This window comes from Botrytis cinerea, chromosome 11 (assembly GCF_000143535.2).
Source record: "Botrytis cinerea B05.10 chromosome 11, complete sequence".
NCBI lineage: Eukaryota > Fungi > Ascomycota > Leotiomycetes > Helotiales > Sclerotiniaceae > Botrytis > Botrytis cinerea.
The window spans coordinates 200,521-221,913 of record NC_037320.1 but is presented as its reverse complement, the minus strand read 5'-3'; the positions used below and the strand labels follow the sequence as shown (position 1 = coordinate 221,913).

At 43.2% G+C, this 21,393-nt stretch overlaps 7 protein-coding genes across 7 annotated transcripts; 3 read left to right on the top strand and 4 right to left on the bottom strand.

The window, feature by feature from the left end:
• Positions 1–552: 552 nt before the first annotated feature.
• Positions 553–3,886, top strand: BCIN_11g00690 (hypothetical protein). Its single transcript, XM_024695789.1, has 2 exons — positions 553–1,556; positions 1,717–3,886. The coding sequence occupies exons 1-2, from the start codon at positions 1,525–1,527 to the stop codon at positions 3,323–3,325; spliced, it is 1,641 nt and encodes a 546-aa protein (XP_024551583.1). The 5' UTR covers positions 553–1,524; the 3' UTR covers positions 3,326–3,886.
• Positions 3,887–3,893: 7 nt separating this feature from the next.
• Positions 3,894–4,944, top strand: BCIN_11g00680 (hypothetical protein). The gene is made up of 2 exons (XM_001545839.2): positions 3,894–4,291; positions 4,347–4,944. Exons 1-2 carry the CDS (start codon positions 4,107–4,109, stop codon positions 4,777–4,779), a joined length of 618 nt encoding a protein of 205 aa, XP_001545889.1. The 5' UTR covers positions 3,894–4,106; the 3' UTR covers positions 4,780–4,944.
• Positions 4,945–6,262: 1,318 nt separating this feature from the next.
• BCIN_11g00670 (hypothetical protein) lies at positions 6,263–7,605 on the top strand. The gene has a single exon (XM_001545840.2). The coding sequence runs from the start codon at positions 6,345–6,347 to the stop codon at positions 7,512–7,514; it is 1,170 nt and encodes a 389-aa protein (XP_001545890.1). The 5' UTR covers positions 6,263–6,344; the 3' UTR covers positions 7,515–7,605.
• Positions 7,606–7,896: 291 nt separating this feature from the next.
• BCIN_11g00660 (hypothetical protein) lies at positions 7,897–9,477 on the bottom strand. The gene is made up of 2 exons (XM_001545841.2): positions 9,095–9,477; positions 7,897–9,036 (listed from the first exon to the last, which is right to left on the bottom strand). Exons 1-2 carry the CDS (start codon positions 9,340–9,342, stop codon positions 8,127–8,129), a joined length of 1,158 nt encoding a protein of 385 aa, XP_001545891.1. The 5' UTR covers positions 9,343–9,477; the 3' UTR covers positions 7,897–8,126.
• A 601-nt stretch (positions 9,478–10,078) lies between these two features.
• On the bottom strand, positions 10,079–11,526 carry BCIN_11g00650 (hypothetical protein). The gene has a single exon (XM_001545842.2). The coding sequence runs from the start codon at positions 11,456–11,458 to the stop codon at positions 10,178–10,180; it is 1,281 nt and encodes a 426-aa protein (XP_001545892.1). The 5' UTR covers positions 11,459–11,526; the 3' UTR covers positions 10,079–10,177.
• Positions 11,527–14,566: 3,040 nt separating this feature from the next.
• Positions 14,567–15,601, bottom strand: BCIN_11g00640 (hypothetical protein). The gene has a single exon (XM_001545845.2). It carries the CDS (start codon positions 15,570–15,572, stop codon positions 14,643–14,645), a length of 930 nt encoding a protein of 309 aa, XP_001545895.2. The 5' UTR covers positions 15,573–15,601; the 3' UTR covers positions 14,567–14,642.
• A 2,345-nt stretch (positions 15,602–17,946) lies between these two features.
• BCIN_11g00630 (hypothetical protein) lies at positions 17,947–20,693 on the bottom strand. Its single transcript, XM_024695788.1, has one exon. The coding sequence runs from the start codon at positions 19,720–19,722 to the stop codon at positions 18,070–18,072; it is 1,653 nt and encodes a 550-aa protein (XP_024551582.1). The 5' UTR covers positions 19,723–20,693; the 3' UTR covers positions 17,947–18,069.
• Between the last annotated feature and the right edge of the window lie 700 nt (positions 20,694–21,393).

Here is a 21,393-nt window from a genome sequence, read left to right as displayed (position 1 = left end):
TTCATCACTGAAACAAATGACGCTCCGCTGGCCCTCCGGGAGCCACTGCCGTGGAGGCAGACTATGAGACTGTTCGACCATTTGAAATCACTGTCTGCGTGCTCCTCGTAGATGCGTATTGTATAGAAAACATCTTCGAGCGCAGCGAGCTGTGGGGGTTTGGGGGCTTGCCCCCAGATACGAGAGCTTACAAGTCGATTGGACATTCATCATCTGGTAAGGGGAAGCCAGATCGACCGATATATAAATCATGAATGCTAGATATCATCTTGATATCATCTTGATATCTTCTTGATATCACACTTCTGTTCCGAGTACTAGCGCAGCCTTCCCAGTTTTCAAACCGACTCCATTGTTTCGACTTACCCATACTATGGAGTGAAGATCGATTCCAAGACGCGGTCCATTGGTATCTCTCGTATTGATGTTGTAGATGTCTCGATGTCAACCCAAAAGATTCAAGATTCGACGCACGGGGATCAAATGCCACCAATCAAAACTTGCTCACCCAGCTGCAAGGTTCTTCCAAACTTCTCTTCACTCTCTTCTCAAGTCAAGGGCAGTCAGCAATTCCATATTCATATTGACTCTCGCACACGCACACGCACACACACGCACACTCTCACTCTCTCTCACCCTCACTCTCACCCCACTACGTACGCGCTACATACCGAGAATACTACTTTATACTATATGACCCCCGTCAACGCGAAATCTACTACCTACCACTTTGAGATCTTACGATATCATGAGTAACTCAATCTCCTCCCATTCAATCTTCTTTGGGAAACATTGTTATTCGAGCCGTCCAAGTTCATCCTCCTCCTGTCCTTGCTGTCCTTGCTGTCCTTGCAAACCTTACGAATAGAACAAACAAATTCGAGAAAAATCAATCAACAATTAACAATTCTCAATAAAAACCGGGCAAAAAAGAACAAACAAGGCTTCATTGTTACTAACATCTTACCTTGTCCTATCCTGTCCTGACCTGTCCAGTCCTGTCGTGTCTTGTTGACCTTACCCGTTCTACCATCAGCTCGGATCGCTTCAAACACTTCTCCTCCCTACTTTGGCCCAGAAATATTCTATCCACCCCATCACCCATCACCCATCACCTCATTACCTTGTCACACCCGAAGTAAAATAATTCAAGCTCAATTCAGCTTTTCTTCACTGGCCTGATACGACCTACTAGTGCCTCTCCCACTTTTTCTCATGATATCGATTCATCACAATTCACTGCGTCTTGAAACCTCCCCCCCCTCTGCCAACCACACGTTGGGGACTCAAGATTCTCCGGAAACACGCAGGAACCATTCCACATCAGTCGCACAAGTCAGACGCTGATCATCTTTCCGATTTCCCCTCCGTGCGGTCGTTGCGCATGCAGATAGTGATTTCCGGAACACAAACAACATCGAGATAAGGTTGTCTGAAAGAATTTATCTGCACCTCCAGTCTATCCATTCGGGTCAGCCGACTTGGTTTTGGATCTACTCCAAGAGATTTTCGATTGTCCCAAAGATGCCGTTAATCAATGGATTGAAAATGGCCTGGTATGTTGAGACCCATCCGTCCTTGGCGTGTTCATCAATGTATGCATATGAAGTGGTTCACAAGCCAAAGACATATATATATACATACACACACACCCACTTATAGATACTCGACCTATCCACCAATTGTCTTCAATATGCTAACATAAAACCACCATAGTGAGCCATGTATTCGAGGCCATCGATCAACAAAATGTACACATGCGAATGAGAGACTGATGGTACCGGTGAGGAAGCCCGGAAGACCACTCAGTGCATGCCCTCACTCAAAAGACCAACCATGTAACTGTGGGAGTGTTACTGCTGCCATTCCAAGGAAACAAGCATGCCACTGTGGTACCGACACACCTGTCTCGACTCCTCCGGCTCCTATACAACGAGTCAACTCCATACCCGATCCTACTTCCCCGACGCAACTCACATTCAAAATACAGAAAACAGCATCAAGGCCACAGTCGAGTAGGAAGCAATCATTTGATCCTGGGAATTTGGAACGGATGGATTTAAACCAAGTCAATATAGTTCCTTTCGATCAACATACCCAAAAAATGCCAATCATTCCCCCAAATGCATATCATATGTCGACTGCTCCTCAACCCTATGGATATGGTCCACCACAATATCTCATTATGCAACAACAATACGGCGCCGTCCCTGCCCAACTACCTCCGCCTATGCATGGCTTAGGAGGGCCAATATTAGATATACGAACAAATGGATTCACAAATGGGCTCAGCAGTTTAGATCAAGTTGTGGAAGATCCCCTAGAAACACCAACTGAAGTGAAGAATGGTCAAATTACTCCTAAAATGAACGGTGGGTCTTGTTGTGCGCCATCTACTCCAGAAACTCCACCTCATATCGATAATCTTGCTACGAGTGGTGGTTCATGCTGTGCGCCCCAAAAAACCACTCACAGTCACACTTCTTCGAATGCCAGTACGATGTCAGAACCTCCGCAAGCCACACCCAAACCCAAAAGTTGTTGTTCTTCAAAGAAGAACCCTTCATCGACTCAAAACTCCCAAACAAATACTCCCATGATGAACCCGCAAATACCACAAAACGGATTTCCGATGAATAATGCCATATATTCACAGTATCCACCTACCGTCTTCACATATCCTGCTACATATGGTTCTTATCAAAATCCACTACAGCCATCTGCGTGGCGCCAAGGTGTCCACGATATGAGTTACGTTCATGTTCAAGGACAACCATCTATTCCTAACGCACCTTTGACATTTGATCCAAACCAGATAGCTCAAAACCCCGAAACCGTTCATACTTGTGGCTGTGGTGATGGCTGTCAATGTGTTGGTTGTGCAGCTCATCCATATAACGATGCGACAAGACAATATGTCCTTTCGGCCTGGGAATCGATGCGGGTCGAACCGGACTTGTACAACAACGGTCACGCGCATGGGCGCATCAACTCGAATGGGAACATTGCACCTACTTCCATCCAGACACAAGAGATTATTAAAGAGAGCCCTACTTCTCCACCTCCTGCTACCCCATCTAGTACTAATTCCGGAGCTGCAGAAGAACAGAGCCTTTCAGCATCGGATTTCTTTTTCGTAAATTATCCCTTCAGCGCAGAAGATGGCTGTGGAGGAGAAACTCAAAGCTGCCCCTGCGGTGATGATTGCCAATGTTTAGGGTGCACTATCCATCGCGTGCCAGACATTCCATGCCCTGGCGAGAAGGACAGTTGTCCATGTGGCGATGACTGCGCTTGTATTGGCTGCACTATACACAACATGTGATACTTTGTTATTGCATATATCTAAGTGGGGATGCTATACATGATTCAGGAGGAAAAAATGCTCTTGAAAATATATGGGATCTGATAATTTTAAGTGTTTTGTTTTGAAGGAAAAGTTTGATACCCTTTGCAATTTTTGTTTATTTTAAGCCTCGGGGGCAGTACGATTAGCTATCAGTGATATGTTTCCCCCCTGGGTTGAAGCGAGCTACCCTGAAAAATATGAGAATAATCATGCATGGAATGCCAGAAAGATTCGATTCTCTTTTAATCACTGTATATAATGCAATTATGTTTCTCTAGCATTTGGTACAATATGTATCTCATGCTAGCCGAGGTCGACTTGACAAAATCGTTATTAGCTTAGCTAACAACCCCTGGGCTCATTTGTAGATCTAAAGAGTTCATGATATGCTGGTACAGTGTATCACGAAAGTATCCCCATATCAAATGTGGAGCTTTCAAAAGATTTGCTAGTGATTCTGCACCGCGACCGTACATATTCAACAGGGGTGATTCTATTTGACCACCGAATCACAATGCAAATTCTTCAATTTATTCATCTATTTGCATGCATATGTGACCTTCATGCTTTACTTAATTCTTAGGTACATGTCAGATTTCTCTCTTTTAATCTTAGTCTATATAACCCCCATCTTTCTACAAAATGGCTCGTTCTAGTTAAATATGTGAGCACCGCTCCCAGTTTGACACTTTGCATATCCTCAGTTCTTGGCGTGTCTGTAAAAATACCTCAATTCGCCTCGTCTTGATCCTACGATATGTCATCTTCATCTTGTACGGGAGCCGCCAGATTTCCACCTCTCACACCATCAAGTGATAATCTTGACGCGGCTCAAATTGTTCAATACAATTATCTAGCAAATATAACAAAGGCTGTATATAAAAATAGTATTGTCACGGAAGAGGCAGATGGATCACTTCAAGGACCCTTCAACATGTTGCTGTTAGTATTATCCTAAAATGCTCTAATTCAATACCCACATTAATATTGAAATCAGTTACACGCCCACGGTTGCACAGCCTTGGGTGAATCTGCAACTAGCTGTCGCTGGCCTGCTAGTCCCAAGCGAGGCTGAATGTGCCGTTCTCGGCGTTTTATCAACCACCAAATCCAAATATGGAATTTATGCGCACAAGATCTTGGCTGAGAAAGCAGGTCTAACAGCTTCGCAAGTTGCAGCCATGCTAGCGGGAGATTGTCCGGCAAGCGTGACACCTCGTCAAGAAGCTGTCTATGGCGTCGCTGTAAAACTAGCTCAGACTAGAGGTCCGTTGGATATGCCATTATTCAAAGCTGCCGAGGCGGTATTGGGACAGGCGGGGATTCTTGGGGCCATTCAACAGTCTGCTGCGTTTATGTATGCTTCGATGATGTTGAATGCTGGGGATGTGTGTTTACCATCGGGTGTGGAGGTTGATGAAAAGATGTGATGGGTGGTTGAGCTGCTTTGCTTCTATGAGATTTGGCTGTTGTAGAGTACACGGGGCAATTATATTGGTTATTTATATGTAAATCTATATATAAGGACCAATAAAGTTCCTAAGAAATATCATATGGTAGAATAAACAACATTCTTAAAGGCCTCAGATATCTCAATCCAGCACAATTTCAACATAATCCCCACAACAGTCCGAACCTGTCAAAGCATTAGCCTCTGCTTAATCTTTACCAATTTGGGCAAGTTTCTGATTCCCATAGCGGAACAGGCATCGAACTCTGAAATATCGATGATTTTGTGTGATCGAGCAAAATAAAGTGACTTTGATGTTTAAACATTGATTTTGATACAGAAGATACCACAATTCTAACCCTTTACCACGAAAATGTAAATCGTCGGTTTGAACGCTTCGGCCACTCAATCCATCTTGAACGCAATGCAGTTGTTCGGCGATTTCCGTTCTGGTGAATAAAGAGTAAAATATTCCGCGGTCGACCTCTAAGGCCCAAGGTGTAATGATGAATAAAGAAGTTTTTAAAGTGTTGAACAGACTGTTGTTTTTGTAACACTTTTTTTCTGGGGGGGGGATTTTGATATTTATGGAGGGATGTGATTGGAAGATTGAACATGTGTAATAATGACTTGGTCAGGCTTCTATCGCTTGTGTCCGACAAGTCGAATTTTATTGCTATAGCGTTCGCGTCACCAGTGAATGCCCTATAGAAGTGTTTTCATAGATGATGGCTGTAGGTAGTCCATGTAATACTCATCTTCATGGGTTCGCGTGTATTCTCAAGGATAGGAAGTCCTCCGGACACTGATACTTCAGGATTGATATGTAGCTCCCTGTGCTAAGTAGATGTGTATTTAACACTAGCGAAAATCGAAACCTCTTCGTTATCCCATTTGATTTTTTGTTTTGAACACTGTCCAGTTCACGTTAGCGACATGTTGAACGGCATGTATCAACACCGTGATGAGCTGTGGCGCTTATTTGTGATAACCTGCGGCCACCACAACAAGCAAAAACCACTGCTATCATCATTTTAATTTACGTTATTCTTCATTGCATTGTTTCAGAACTTACTGCGCCTCCCCGTTGATCTAGATCTTCACTGAATGGCCCTAAAGTCGGTTCAATTTTCGCTGGCAAGCGCCTGATGCTTGCTCAATTTGGACCCAACACACAAATTTTATAAAACGTTACAAAAGATCTTCTTTGGAGGCTTAGGATAGGTCAGAAATTTCTTCAAAGCCGCTTTCTTTCCGTATTTTTGGTTCCAATTTTATGGTATGACAAAGAAGCATTTTCCCATGGCCCTCATGAATGACCTCGCAAGACTGAAAAATTGGGAAAATTCCGCACTGTTGACCTTGTTTGTGTTATAAGTGAGACTCTTTTTGCAACATTTAGATTGGAAGAAAGGGGGCGAGAATATATATTTAAGTATCCCGTATACTCTTTCAATTGGTGCGGGACTAGAATCAACACGCCAATGACTGTATGTACTCAACTACAACTTAATTACCATTTATACACATCTTGATTGATACAATATGGCTTCCACGATTATACAGACTTCAAAAGTTCTTGTTCTTGATCTTGGGGAACATGCCACGAAACGCGTGTTGACAGAGGACGACAAACTGGTGGAAATATCCGCACCTTTCGCATTTAAGCTCGTCCACAGCGCTGAAAAGGTTAAGGATCCTGTGACGAGAAAAGTCACTATGTGCACCGAAGCTGTGGATTACGTATGGTTTTATGAATGCTTAAAAGAACGAAAGGTTCAAGAGAGAGGGAAGAAGGCTTCTGTGATTAGATCTAAAGATCCAGATAACATTAGTTACTACGCCGACATGACTCATCGCCCCATCTGTGTACGACTCAACGAAATCAAGATCAAAAAAACTCTAGGGGTACTGTACAGTACTGACTATAAGGTATCGGCAATATTGAAAATTTTTGAAATTTGCTCAAATATTTGCATCAATAGAAAGGGTTACAAAGGCTACGATGATTGGATAAAAAGGTTTGCAGAACAGGGGCTCAGAGACAATATTTTTAGGCTTGCTCACGAGATTAGAGGCTTGGAACTGGATTTCAAGCTTCCATCTTCAACTGATATGATAGTAGACCCTGCTGAAGGATGGCTCTATGATTCCAAGGGAAAGGATCATATGTTATGTTGTCTGAAGAGTGGCGAACCTGTGTTAAATAAGGATGACGAGTTCGTTTGGGCATATGATCTCAAGAAGAGAAAGCCAAAGCCAACAATAAAGGCTTCTGCACCTGTAAATGAGCCTGAAAGTGCACCAAAAGCGCCCCCAAAAAAGCCGAGGAGTAGAGATCTCGATAATAAACAGTCCGAAAGGAGGCGCCATGAGATCGAACCTCCCAGCCAAGATAGCTCTAGAGAAAAACTTCCTAGTCAGCGTAGTTTCGTGGAAGGAATTCCCAGCCAGGGAGATTCCAAGATCAGACCTCCCAAGCAGGGTGGTTCCAGGGACAAAATTCCTAGCCAGAGGAGCTCTGATGTTACACCTGGCAAGCGGAATGACCCTAGCGACAAAAATTCCGCCAAGACTGACCCCAAGGTCGTATCTCAGAAGCGAAACGATATTAGCAAGTCTTTAGAAAAGAAACCTTCGACTAAGAGAACGACTAGTGAATCTAGATCCACCACCAAAAAACCTGTTGCAGGGAGGTTGCAAGCGTCTTCATAATATCAAAAGCTCTTCTGGTATCTTCAGATTCAGTATTTGTCTGACTGGGATAGGTGTTTGACATAGCAAACACAAACATAGAAATCAATCATATTAGTAATTTAATGCAAAAAATTTTAGTGCCAATCTACCATGTGTAATCCTGACATATACATATAAGACATGTAAAACACAAAAGAGATACGACCATGTGCAGCCACGTTGACAAATTCAACAAATGTCCCATATTTAACTCTTCTACTTTGTCTCAGTATCCTTGGACCTAACGTGAAACATACAAGATATAAGTTTTCAAGAAAATTGGTAAAAGTCTCTAGACGACGGTGCTAATTTGTCCAATATTTGGGGTCCTTTTACGGGGGAAGTTTTGGGAAACATGAGATGTGATAAGCTGTCAATATAAGCGGAATTATAAAACTACCACTGTCTATAGCTCCTTGCGGATTCATCGTCTATGACATAAGAAAGTGACTAGATACAAGAAACCACGGTAATTGATGCATGAAATAAACACATTCTTGTCCATGAAAAACTCGTCTCCTGCGTTTAAAGTGCACTACCCCCGAACGTATCTCCATGTACCGGATGAAATAGATCCACTCGAACAAATATTCAGGGATTACAAGTGGTACATTCTCTTATCTCTGATTTTGTGCAGAGCTCCCCTCTTCGCAAGGTTTTATCCGAAGTTTTCTTGGCCGCACCAACAGCTTTCGAAGCTTCCCCAGAATCCAATCCATGGGCACTTTTCAAATGACTTTCGAGTTGAACATCCGTGAAGCGACTTTGCTTCTTTCCACATGCGGTCAACCCGCATTCCAAACTTCCGTGTTCTTTCTGCATGTGCTCGGAGACAGGCGCCTCAACTTCTTTCCCGCAATGAATCACAGGACACATACTGACGGTAGATGGTTTATCATGACATTCTCGGATATGAACCCACAGTTTGTCTTTGCGGGCGAACCCTATGTTTTCACATTGCACAAACGGACACTCGTGGTTACGTGTACGAACGTGTGCAGTTTGGCGGTGCCGTTCCAAGTCATACTTATTTCTAAATGGTTTCTGATAGCCGCAGCCCCCAAAGTCACAGACTAAGGGCTTTAGATGTATATTCTTCAAATGCTTCTTGAAAGCTTTTTGGGTGGTAAATGTTGCCCTGGATGTACATCCGTGCCACTGACACTGAGCCGGTCCGCAGAAAGTGGACTCCAAAAGATCAGCATACTCGCAGTTTTGAACAGACGGGCCAGCTCCTGTCGAGATAGTTGGCAGCTTTTTGTAAGTTGACGTCGGGCCGTAAAATCCAAATTGTTCAGAATAAGGGACTGGTGTTGAAGAGTTGTCGCCAGCGAGACAAAAATCGTGAATATCAAAATACCCAGGTGCCTGAAAATCGTAAATCGTTGGGATGAATGGACTTTCAATTTTGGGATCGCATGTGAAATCAGGGAAGGAAAAATCGCAATCGGCTGAGGAAGAGGGGAGGTTTGGGGCATGATGGAACGATTCCTCATTGGGACTAGCGAAAATGCCCTGTCAGCACAACAAGGCTCGTCATGCAGGGAGTGGTCACTCACAAATTTTGAGCAATGCCCCAATTTGAGTCGGCATAGTCTAATTCGATAGGATCCGGAAAGCTGCTGGGAAAGTCTCTCAATACGACGTTGCCGTGCACACCGGTGTCGAAGCAGGCCCTTGGAACGTTGGAGAAATTGGGGTGTTGTTCATCGCTGTATGCACTGCCGCAAGTGCTGTATGTGTGGTGTGAGGCTGATTCGTATCCCCAGCTGTCGTAAGATGATTGACCGAGATTTCGTCGAGACATGGCTGTGTTGCTCGCAAGGTAATCTTCGAGGCAGAATCTTTGGCTTTTAATCTCGATGAGAGCCTTTTTACTCGGCCACAGGTGAGAAATAGCTGGAAAGTAGAAAGAAATGAGTAAATTTGCTGCATATTCTGCAATTTTGTTAAGGGGGGAAAGTTATCGGTTTAAATATTTTGGGCTACTTGCCAGCTCTCTGCTCTAGCCTCATCTATAAGTCATCGTGATAGATCCTGGCTCGCCCGATCTATACCACACCACACTGAATAGCTGGAGCGGCTTTCTTTGAATACCGACTTCTTAATCTGGCAGAAGCAGATTAGATACAAATAGTATAAAGATTTTGTAATTTAAAAGAACCAGTTACATGAAAGTTAAAGACATTAGAAATCAAAACCCCAAAACCTTCCAGTCCATCATTAAGAAATTGTCAATCATGACCCATCATAAACTCGTTAAGTAGCTTGTGAATATCCAACTCAGACCCCCCTTCCCTCAAGCGATTAATCCAATGGCCCATTTGAATGTCTGAGTGGTTTCGATGTCGGCGTCGATCCCAACTTTTGATATAGACGTTGACTGACATGAGCTATCTACCTGCTCATCCGATCTTGCTTCTCACCTAATGAGTTGAGGCCATTAGAATATGTTTAATTTTGACAGAAATGAATCTAAACAGTCTTAGCAACTTTCATAAGATTGTGGTGTTCTGATTTCGTACCGTTCTTTCAATCTGATATGAGCCCGATGCTTGGCATCATTGATCACATTCCACAATGGAAGGTCATTTCTTAAATTTCACTGCCTCCTAAAACTTCTGACGACATATTCACCTAAATTACTCATGGCTATGAGATTTGATTCGGTGTTCATCTAGTAGTTTCTGATCCTTAAAGCCGTGTCCAGGACCCCGAGGACAATTCATCGCAGGACAGTAGTAATGTCCGTGCCATTTCTCCTTATGTTCCTTCAAGCGATGCTTTCTGTTGAACTCTTTTGCACGACCAGCACAATCTGAGACCTGGCAACTGAATTCCTTAGGACCATCTTCATGTATAGCCGTCGAGTGACGCTTGACTTCCGCATTCGTTCCGAATACTGCACTGCAAATCTGACATGAGAAGCGCTTCTCATGTGCTCTATACCAGTGGGCTTCCCACTCGGAATACTCTTTAAAAATCTTCTTGCTATTGTGACCGCATTTTTTATGTGGGCATTTGCAAGGAAGCTGATATGAATCGCTTGCACCATCTGATGGTGAGTGTTGGTTTTGGTTATCCCAAGCTGCTGGCTCTTGATTTGTGGCGACTACGGTAAAAGATTCCTGGATTTGAGAATGATTGTACGGATAGAAGGTCGGATATTGTGGTTGGGCTATATTGACGTAAGGATAATGAGCTTCCGATATAGTAGAAGACTCAGGGTCTTTCAAAACAATCCCTGCCTGGGCTATTCGGCTATTATCCTTAATAGTGACTTGTATTCCTTCATTTACTGAGGCCACAAGGTTGTTCTGCTGTCTTGGATCTCGTTCCCAATTGTTTGCATATCCCGATACGTCACACCTACTAGGCGAATATGCTTGCAGGGGGTTTATCGAAGTGAAATTGGTCGAGGGGTATGCAATATTGAAAGAGCGTTGCACGTCTGGATTCCCCAAGCCTGGCCACTCTACTTCTGGCTCAGTTGACTGCCCTGGCTTCGCAATGCTTGATTGAATTGCTTCATCGTCTAAATGGCTTTGTTTCGCCCACCCAGAATTTGATCCATGTGAATGCTCATTGTTGGTGAAAGCTCTTGGATCGTAAAAGAGAGAAGGGGGATGGTAGATTTGTCTAGTTGAATTGCAGAACAAATGAGTTGGTGGTGCGTAACTACTGAAATGAGGGATGTCTGGATCTTGATGTTGATTTGTGGATTCGCTTCCAATAGGTTTCGACCCCACTGATTGAGAATAATGGGAAATATTGCTAACAGAAGCCTGATTGATTACGTTTGAGTGAGTAGGAGGGCGAAAAATGCTGTTGGTGGTCGTGTAATGAGGTTCGGGAGGCAAATCCCGGTTAACATGCTGACAACAGCGTTGGTCTTCCCTAAACTCACACACCCTACACGCCATGACTCTGTATGGTATCCTAGGCTATATTTTTCAACAACCTGTGGAATTAATAGCACGAGCGGTTTGTCAAATAGAGGTAATATTTCGCAGATCGTATTCCGCACCCCCGAGCGAATATCTACGTTTGCGGAAATCCATCGTTAGTAAAAACATGACCTTCAAATGCCCCAAAATGAATAGCATCCATTAACAAACTCACCTAAGACTTATTTTTCAGATTTTTCAGAGTGAATGAAGAATATAAACGTTTGTGCAAGGCTTAGCATACTGGGTTTGCTTCTATATCAGAATGAGAAAACACAAATTTGTGGCGGGCCTCAGATTACTTACATATACTTAGCATGTTATGTATGGATGTCATATAGGCAGTAGAAAAGATCTTTATGCAACTTATGTTACTTTTTAAGGTTATGGGCAAGAATGGCTGAGCATTATAGCATGAGAAAGAGGGCATTCCATGGCTGTGAGTGTCTTTCTTGCTAGAAGGCAATTTGAAAGCTTCAACCCCTTCTTATACCCGACTCAGATGAACAGCAACTGGGGCTAACTGGTATCCAGAAGCTGGGCAATTCTGGTCCCACAGATCAAAAGTCGGTCAATGAAGTAAATATCACGAGAATATCGATGAATCTCAGCGTTCGGCAGTGCAAAGTATGTACAAGGGAAGGAAGGGCAAAAGAACACGGGCAGAAAAGACGGCTTATCGAAAGCCGTTAAGAACGGCTGGTGATCGTGACGATTAAACGTTGAAGATAAAAAATTGATAGCGGAGTGAACTATAATCTAGCAACTTCAATGGATCGAATGGAATAAAACAAATTCTAGAATGGAAGAAATAACTTGCATCTATAGACTGGAAGATACTCCCAAAATGAAATACATCTCATAAGTCCATTACATGTCCTAGCATATGGCGAGGCTGAAGTAGGGACGTCGTAGAAAGTACCTCCTACATTACGGCTTCCTCCTTGCTTGCCCAATGAAGCTTGAATCAGAACCAGTTGTCGTAAAGAGCAGTGAATGGTCGAATTTATATTGCATTAGGATTTTGTTCCTGTGATTGCTGGTGCATTAGTGTTGGGGCAATTCTACATGATGGGCATTCACGGGCAAACTTGTCAAATGACAAGAACTTGCGCTGCGATTGAAAGGGAATTGTCCTTGAATCTAGTTCTGTTGCGAGTGATTGATTCGATCAGGGAAATGCGTGGACCCAGGTTATCAGTTGAGTTTGAATTTGAGATACTGGCAATACCGATGATGACATTGATAAACTCGCGTATTTTGAATTGATTCGTCTTCTTTAACTCATGAGATTGAGGTCGATAACAATCGAGAGTTTTGAAGTGTTATGATTCTGAACGAGCGGATATTCCACCTTTCTATATTCATTCTTTGAACCGCCTAGGGCGAAAACATTTGCGGCGATAAAATCTTGCCAAACTTCAAAAAAACATACTTCGTTCTCTGTCTCGCGTTGTTAAAGCGCCTTGGGCGACTATATGAGGATTAGGTCACCGAGCTTACAGGCCAGCCGCGCATATAAAGTTGCGCTTCCCCATAAGCAACAACGCGACTCGGCTTTAAGGGTATCGAAGACGTCCAACAAAGCAATTCCTAATCGGTCAGACATATGAGGTCTATTGTCCAAATTAATCTGGGCAACAGGGCGCATGCTAAGGGCAAAGTTTGTTCCCAAAATGCCAAAGAAGAATGTTCGTGCCTGTCACAACCACCCAGACAGTGTGAAGCACAGCGATCATTGACACTGCTGCGACACTGATCGCAGCGACAAAGCGACGCCCTGCACATGCATTGTAATAGATGCCAGTGAAGCCAAAGGCAACCCTTTATTCGGCAGCATTTATCATACTAGACCCTGGCCAGCGCAGGAGGAGGTAACACGCATCTCGGACGTCCAGAACCCTGGCAATTCTTCTGGGATGACGGTATTGAGTTATGTCAAAGGAATCAATCATTTGCATACAGTCACCGTACTATGGTCGCTGTCAGGCTGTTGTTGGTGTCAATATCGTGAGGTCAAGATACGGATGAGGTCAATTACTAGCGTGTGTTTTGCTTTTTGCACTACATTAGCAGTTCTCGGACCACCGGTTCCCCCAAAATTGCCAATGCACATTATCTACGTAGGTTCTGAGCGACAGCTCAATGAATCAACATGAATGACTTATCGGCTTCATGGATTTTAATACGTGGACTTGGTCAGGTTGTGTTAAAGCCTACATTGCGGCATGATTCGGATAGATGTCTGAAGTCTGGGTGTACAGGAAGTTGGAAACATATTTATTATACTCACTCTTCTGCGGAGACTATGGTGTTTTTGTTTCGATGTTGACGACATGGTATCGTCTCCGACATATAACTAAATCTTTGTTGTTACGACGTTCAATTGGCATACTGGGTTGCTTTGCTGCGGATGATCTCCTGCCCTGCTACTCTCAATACACATTTTCCGTTGGTTTGAGGACTAGAACTGGTGCTGGTTACCAATAATATGGAATGGAACAACAACCCACGACTGATATTACCATAAGAGCGTCTCTTCAGGATCTATATGCTAGGGAGGGTCTCGTTCTATTAAAGGCATGTCCGAATATCTTTGTCAATTCACTATATATAGTCCACCAGGTCACTGCTCCAAAAAAAAACTACTGATATCCCGAAATCCTGCTGGGGTGCGGTCACCGCCACAAGCAGACCGGCCTACGCAACGGTCTAGCAAAACAAGCTTTCTTGGCGAAGCCTGCTAACATTCACGACACTTTAGACGTCACCTCAGAGACACGCGAGAAGGATAATATATGTGTTTGTTTGTTGAAAGAATTAAAAAGTCCACCGAGATATCTTAACAAGAAATACAAAAGACTGGTAGTTAAACATCGTGTACAAACCATAGGTATCGCTAGCAAACAAACACGATTCCCCTTAACATAACAAAAAAAGCTCATTTCAACACAAACACAATTGCTGCCAGTGATAAGATCATCACCAATCATCACTGAATAAAATCCTAGCGCTATACCACCGGGGCATCTTATATATAGGCTCGTATATATAAATCTAAGATAGAAAACGTGATGTTAGCCATGTATTCATTTAGCTGAAGGATATTCTCATACCTTTCATAAATCATATCTCTCATGGCCATCTTCTACAGGGAACCTCACGCACTATGACGACTGCGTATATGATCCATCAACATCCTCTCGTTCTTAAATCCGTTGTCAGGTCCTCGATCGCAGTAAGGAACAGAACAGTAGTTAGGCCCATGCCATTTCTCCTTGTGCTCTTGAAACTTGTCTTTCCTGTTGAACTCTCTCGCACGAGCTTGACATCCTGCAATGTGACAGTAATGCCGTTTGGCCCCCGTTTGATGTTTAGCTTCAGAATGGCGTTTGAGCTCATTGGCCGTCCCGAACACGTCACCTTCAATCTGACATTGGTATTGCTTTACATGTACCCTAAACCAATGGCGTCGCCAATCCGAATGTTCTTGGTATTTTTTTTGCTTGTCCGAAGGTTTTGCTAGACAATTTGCATGTTGACAGACACCCGGGCTCCAAACACCCGGATCTGCATCTGCATTATTGAAAGCGTTGGTATCTTGAGGTATGATTTGCGTAGTAGGTTGATGAAATGGGTTATGATTGGCTGCAAGTTGCTCGAGAGGAATGTCGACAGCAGGTGTGTAAGTGGGCGTGTAAGCGGGTGTGTAAGTGGTATGATGTTGATGGAAATTTTCCGAAGGCCAAGCTTCCTGAGTTACGACATCCATCGACATGATCGGGCGATCATAGTGCGGAGATCCGGAGTCATATTGCTGAATTTGGTTGCCATGCTGCAAATGTTCATTGGTGTATGAATAAGTATATGGCTGATGTCCCTGGATCGCAGGCTGGGCGGGGGTTTCGGTGATAGATGCAGGTGCAAAAACGCTATAGCCTTGAGTGATGACTGGATTATGATGCTGAAGTCTCGGTGGAGCCCTAGGAGCATACGCTACCGGAGTTTCTCGCTGTTGATCAAGAGCCGAGTCTTGGATGTATTGCTCATCCCAAGTGGGACTCGTAAATTGGTTGCCGTGAAAACTCATGTCGCCTATGTTGTCTTTGAGAATAATTCAAAGGACACAAAAAGTTCTTTAGATTGATAGCACTTCAAATTTTGACTGCAATCCAAATGATGGAAAAGTCAAGTACTTTAGTTACCATAGAACGACGGGCAGCTGAGTTCATTCTATATGCATTTCCAAAGTCCAAGTAGAGGGTTCAGGGTACTACCCTTGGGGTAGTCCAAGGGCATAATACCAAGAGTATGAAGCTCTTTAAACCTACAGTGTGACTTGAACTAAGCAGAACTCACCGAAAGAAAGCAGTGCTTAATAACTCCAATCAAGATGGTGAATTTAGAATGGGGAATATTTGGGGCATATAGGGCAGTTTTGGGGCAATCTACTTACCTCGTCTAATGAACTGGCGCGTCGCAGAAGCTTCAAAAAGCAAGGCAGATTGTCAAGAAATCGCGAAGAACGTGGGAGAAGATGAGTAATGAAGAACCGTTTTCTGGAAATAATGTATGATATTGAGATTCTGTCCAAGCCTAGCTACTGAATGAAATACGAATATGGCAGATAGACCGGTTGAAATACCGGAGAGCTTTGCTCCAATATTTGGCTTTCCAAAACGCTAGGGTAGATAGCCAGCCATGAGCCTAAATTTTTTTGATGTGAAACGCATTTTACTTAAGAATAGGCGAAAACGAAGACTCGCTATTGCATTTTTGAAGATATCTCACCACAAGCAGTCTTACTAACTCGCTTCCCCTGAGATTAGCAGACAAAAAGCGGCAAATCCGAATTTTCCCTACCGAGAGTTTCTGTACGATAATTAGCGTATGATTCGACAATCCAAGTAGACCAGCAAGACGCCACTCAAACTTTAGTTTTCGAAGATAAACACATATCTGAGTATGCAGACCCATTCGGAAAATACTTATCTCAAGAGACACAGACCTATGTGCGGATTGCAATACATGGTAGTAGATTGTTCAGAAGTTTCCCCTGTGTCATCCTGTATGTTCGGGTAGTAGGGGTAGCTCCCTCCGTATGCACCAATCCTCGAGAGTCTTCTCGCTTCAAGTCGAAAGAAAAAACTCGTGACTATCAGCAAGGTCAATGACACGCAATCTAGTACTGTATTTTGCGGCCAAAATATTCAAATTCATGTGTAAACTCTTATGACAATTGAAATAATATGGCTCCTGGGAGACCAAAGTGTGAAGGAGAGTATGGATTGAGATGTATAAAACTCAAATACAGTTAGGGAATACGTACCGCTATTCTACCTTGCTCAAGCTCGATATCAGGAGGGGATGAAGAAGCTTTATAGCTTAAGGGTCTATCTTAAATTCTCAATCGGCTAATAGGGCGGCTTTATGGGCGAAAAGGAACATCTGCATAAGCAGTGCTTGAAAAAGGTCAAGCCAAAACAACAACAACAATGGTGGTAGCAATGGTAAGTAGCACCAAGGATGACACGCCCCAAAAATCATAACAAAATTTAGAGAATAGGCTACTGTAAACTTTCTCAAAATATCTAACAACTGCTAGATGGTGTCATGACAGTCGCATCCGTCAAAACTAGACGCTTTCGTCCTTGCAAAGGCGACTTTGAAAAAAATGCCCCGAACATCCAGATCATTTCCTTTGCCTAATTCTGGCCGACAACACCATTTTCCAAGAATTGAGCCTTGCAAAAGGGCATACTTCTTTTCATACATTTCGCCCGGTCAGCTTACAGTTAGCGTGCCATTCTATCCAAAATTCGTTCATATTGCATATAGGGCATCATGTTCCCTGCAATTGCATAAGTGCATCGTTACCAATCAATAGTAATTAAGCCTGATATCCCATCAAAGGCTAGATAGAGTGCTAGTATGCCTTGAATTGATGTCCTGGTTGATAAGGCTTGGGGCATAAATTAATACCAAAACGATTCAAGATTTTTCCAGTATCCCCACCAAGAGCCGCATGATGGAAGCATATAGAATTTACTAACGTGGAAGCACCTACACGGTATTCCAAGAACGCTTCTAGCAAGATCGGTGAAAGATGGCCCTAGTCTTACCGAGTGCTACGGTAAGGAAGAACTAACCACCAGATATTAAGCGCTAAGTAGTGAGGCTGCGAGCCTTTCAGCCTACTCTTCAATCTGTGATTCCCTTTCAAGTGGGTGACATGATGAATAGTCGTGCAAGATGGTTCCAATTTTGGAGTCACGCAAGTTGAGATTTCGTTAAAAGTAGTAGGTAGCTGGATACGGCTTGAGCCTTAGAAATTATCCGTCAACGAAATTTTGAGCATGACTTGCTAATGTGATATGGTACATATCTGAAGGCATATTGATTGATGTGTCGGATTCAGCCTTGACACCGACATAATCTTCCTCAGATTAGAAACTTCATCCATGTGCAATTCTACCCCAAGAAAACTAGGAATCACTTCGAGGAAAAAGAATCTGAATTCGCGGCTATGTAGGAAAAGTAGATCGAAATACTAATACAGGTTTGTATATACACAAGAGGGTCTGGAGCTAAGCATCTTGGCTCCATCTATGCTCTTTTTGACCATGCTTATCAAGTGCTTCTTGATCCTTGAACCCATGACCAAGCCCTCTTACACACCCTGGATACTGGCAGGGGAATGGCCCATGCCATCTATCTCGGTGATCTTTGTACTTGTCACCTCTTATGAACACTTTAGTACTACGTCGACAATCCGGAACCTGGCAGTTCCAGTGTTTAGCATCTGCCTTACCAAAACGGTGAACGGAGAGTCGATGACGCTTGGCTTCTGCAATTGTGCCGTATTTCTTTTTACCATTTGGGCAATTCGGTAAGCCGCAGAGATATCGCTTTTGGTGAGAACGTTTGAAGTGGTTTTTCCAGTCTTTGTATCTATTGTATAGCTTGGGCTTATTTGTTCGTTTGCATTGGCATTGAGGATGTAGACATGTACTTGGAAAGCTTCTCGGGCAGAGTTGATCAATTTCCATAGTAGGAATACAATCAAGGTCTAAGCTTTTGTTCTGATTCATGCTATGAATATCTTCTTGATTATGAACGCTATTTGAGGGACATGAAAGCTTTGGTGAGTGAGACTCTATATGGTTGGAACCGTGTTGTTGATACGCGACTTGATTATAAGGTGATTTAGAGATTTGAGAGGGGTAGGAATTCGAGACAGACGTATTCCCATTCGAAGTATTTGCATCATTGTAGCTTTGAGATACTTGGCATGAAATCGACATTTTTGATGAATGTGGTAGATTGTTAAACAGAATATCACCGCCCCAATGCATGCCCAGAACTTCAGGAGGATTTCCCCACAGATCAGTAGGGCGCGAAGTCGAAATAGTCAGTCCGTTTGTACGTGAAGAGGTCGGTGCTGTGCCCACAGGCAATAAATTCGTGGATGCTTGAGGAGGATATGCCAGTTGATTTCCAGAGCTGTCTTTCCCGAATTTGAGGAAAGAGCCAGAACCATAACGATTGTACTTTACAGGGACATAAGAGTATAGGCTTGGTGAGACGTTTTGAGTTTGATAATGATACTCCGTGGGGGGTTTTTGGTATGAATTGAGTTGTGCAATCGAGTTGTTCGCCAATTGCTGCCCTTGATAGGCCCTGGTATCGAATCGACCTTCGGAATTGCCTTGAAGTGGATCTGTATATGACTCAAGATTGGGAGGAGGAGAGATGGAATGTTGGAATTTCGATATTGAATTTGTACCGTCTTCTGAGTCGTGAAACCCAAAGGCCGTAGAGCTCGAGGCATTGTTTGCTACACCATATTGAAAAGAGCGAATGGGCAATGATGTGCGTAGATTGTTGTGTGACGGCAATTTTAGATTTTGTAAAAATCCATGGCGTACAGATTGGTTGATTTTGTTAAAGTAATGAGGAACGTCCCCGTGAACATTAAAAGAATGGTTGGGTTTTGGAGATATAAATGGTTCGACTTTTACAAAAGAATTGCAATTCTCTATGCGCCCAATTTCATTATCATTGTTCTTTGGTGATGGGATTTGAGTGAAGTATTTGCCAGTGCCTTCACTTCCGTATAAGTTGTTCGGCTGTTCTAGCTTCGAAAAGGATTCTACAACCTCCTCGCAGTTGTCAATAATACCGGTGGGATTCGCGGAGGGTGGGGAGTTGATATGATTGAACCAGGGCGAAACCGGCATAGGGATTTTGTGACAATCAGATAAGTGATATTTGTAGTGAAAGAATATGCTTCGACTCGTTTCTGAATAAATGGAAGAGCTGGACAATCGGATCGTTGTAGAGATATCTGTGATTCTAAGGAGCTTGGCAAGAGAGAAAACTTGCTCTGGTCTCGTAAAAATATATTGCGATTTGGGAGGGGCTTTTTAGCAATATGTGATGTTGAGGGGCAGTTAAGGAACGGCGACGTCAATGAGACTATCAAAAACTGATCATGTGTGATATAGCTCTTGCATTTATATTAATCAGTCTGACACACATGATATATGTGTTTCTCAGGAAACGTAAAACTAGTGAAGTTAGTAAGGAGGCTTATTAGTGTATGGACTTGAATTCAAAATTCATTGGTTGGTCAACGACATGCCACCTCAGAAGGGTATTTTTGAGGGCATTCAGGCAGAATCGCAGTATACTCTGCTTGTTTATGACACGAGAACAACAATACTGCGCCCCCCGTCTCATTATCGTAGCTCAATAAAATTTTGAATTCAAGCCGTACTGAGGAAACGAGATTGCAAACTGGCCCGAGGATTGCCAATGATTCGAAGATCTAGAATGTGTCAAGGAAAGCACGGCTGTCAAGGACGACAGCATATTAGGTTTGAGAACTTCCTATGACGAAAACTTGTCGCGAACATCTTATTGTCAAATTGAAAGAAGTGTTTCTCTATTGAATAAGAGGACAGAGGCTGTGCAATGAGCATCGAAGGTACCAGAGGTCAAAAGAATGAGAAAAGAAGGATATGATGCTTAATACATACACAGACTTGCATGCTGTCCACAATCATAAGCAGGCCTGACCGGCGACTGTGGACTAGATAATTGAACACAAACAAGCGGTGAGCCGGTGAGTGAAACGAGCTGAGCAGGCTGAGAAATGGAAAGCGCATCATCAAAACGAAATGAATTTCTCAGATATGGAAATTTGAACAGGAAGGGTTGTTGCAAATAATTGACACGTAGAAAGGTACATTGTCAAATTTTGCATATAGCCGATATGTTTGTGCTGGGATATTTGCCCAACATAGACGGAGTTCGGCACTGAAAGTGTGGTGGGATTATGGATTATCCAGACATGAAATTATAAATAGTACAAAGTTGAAGAATCGCTCGCAATCCTGAATAAAATAAGTTACAGTATTGAGGAATGAAGAAAATCCAACTACATACGTCTCGGGACTACACGATTGCCCAGGGCAGATTATGGAATTTCAACTGTTCGCAGTCAGATCTTTGAACTGGTGTCGCCGTCGGCCTACTGAGCTAAATATTGAAGAATGATAATGCCAGACGAAGGCATATGATATTATACCATTCCCGATGTATGAGTCGTTGCAATACACATGGTGTGTTTGTCAATCCGATTATTCGCCGTTAGATTCAATAACAGTGAGATGGGTTCCAGCCTCTGCAACAACTAAGCTACGCAAATGGCTTGAAGAACGCTTGTGAGATTTTCGGAGGGGAAAACATCTGTAGAAGAAACGACGAACGACAACGTGAGGTGGATGATTGCGCAAACGAGAGGGGTTGAGAAATGCATTCGCCTTCCCTCATGATCTCAGGAACGGGACCGCTTTGCAAGAGCTGGCCAGAAACTTTGATCAAAGATCACCCGCCTCTATCCTTTC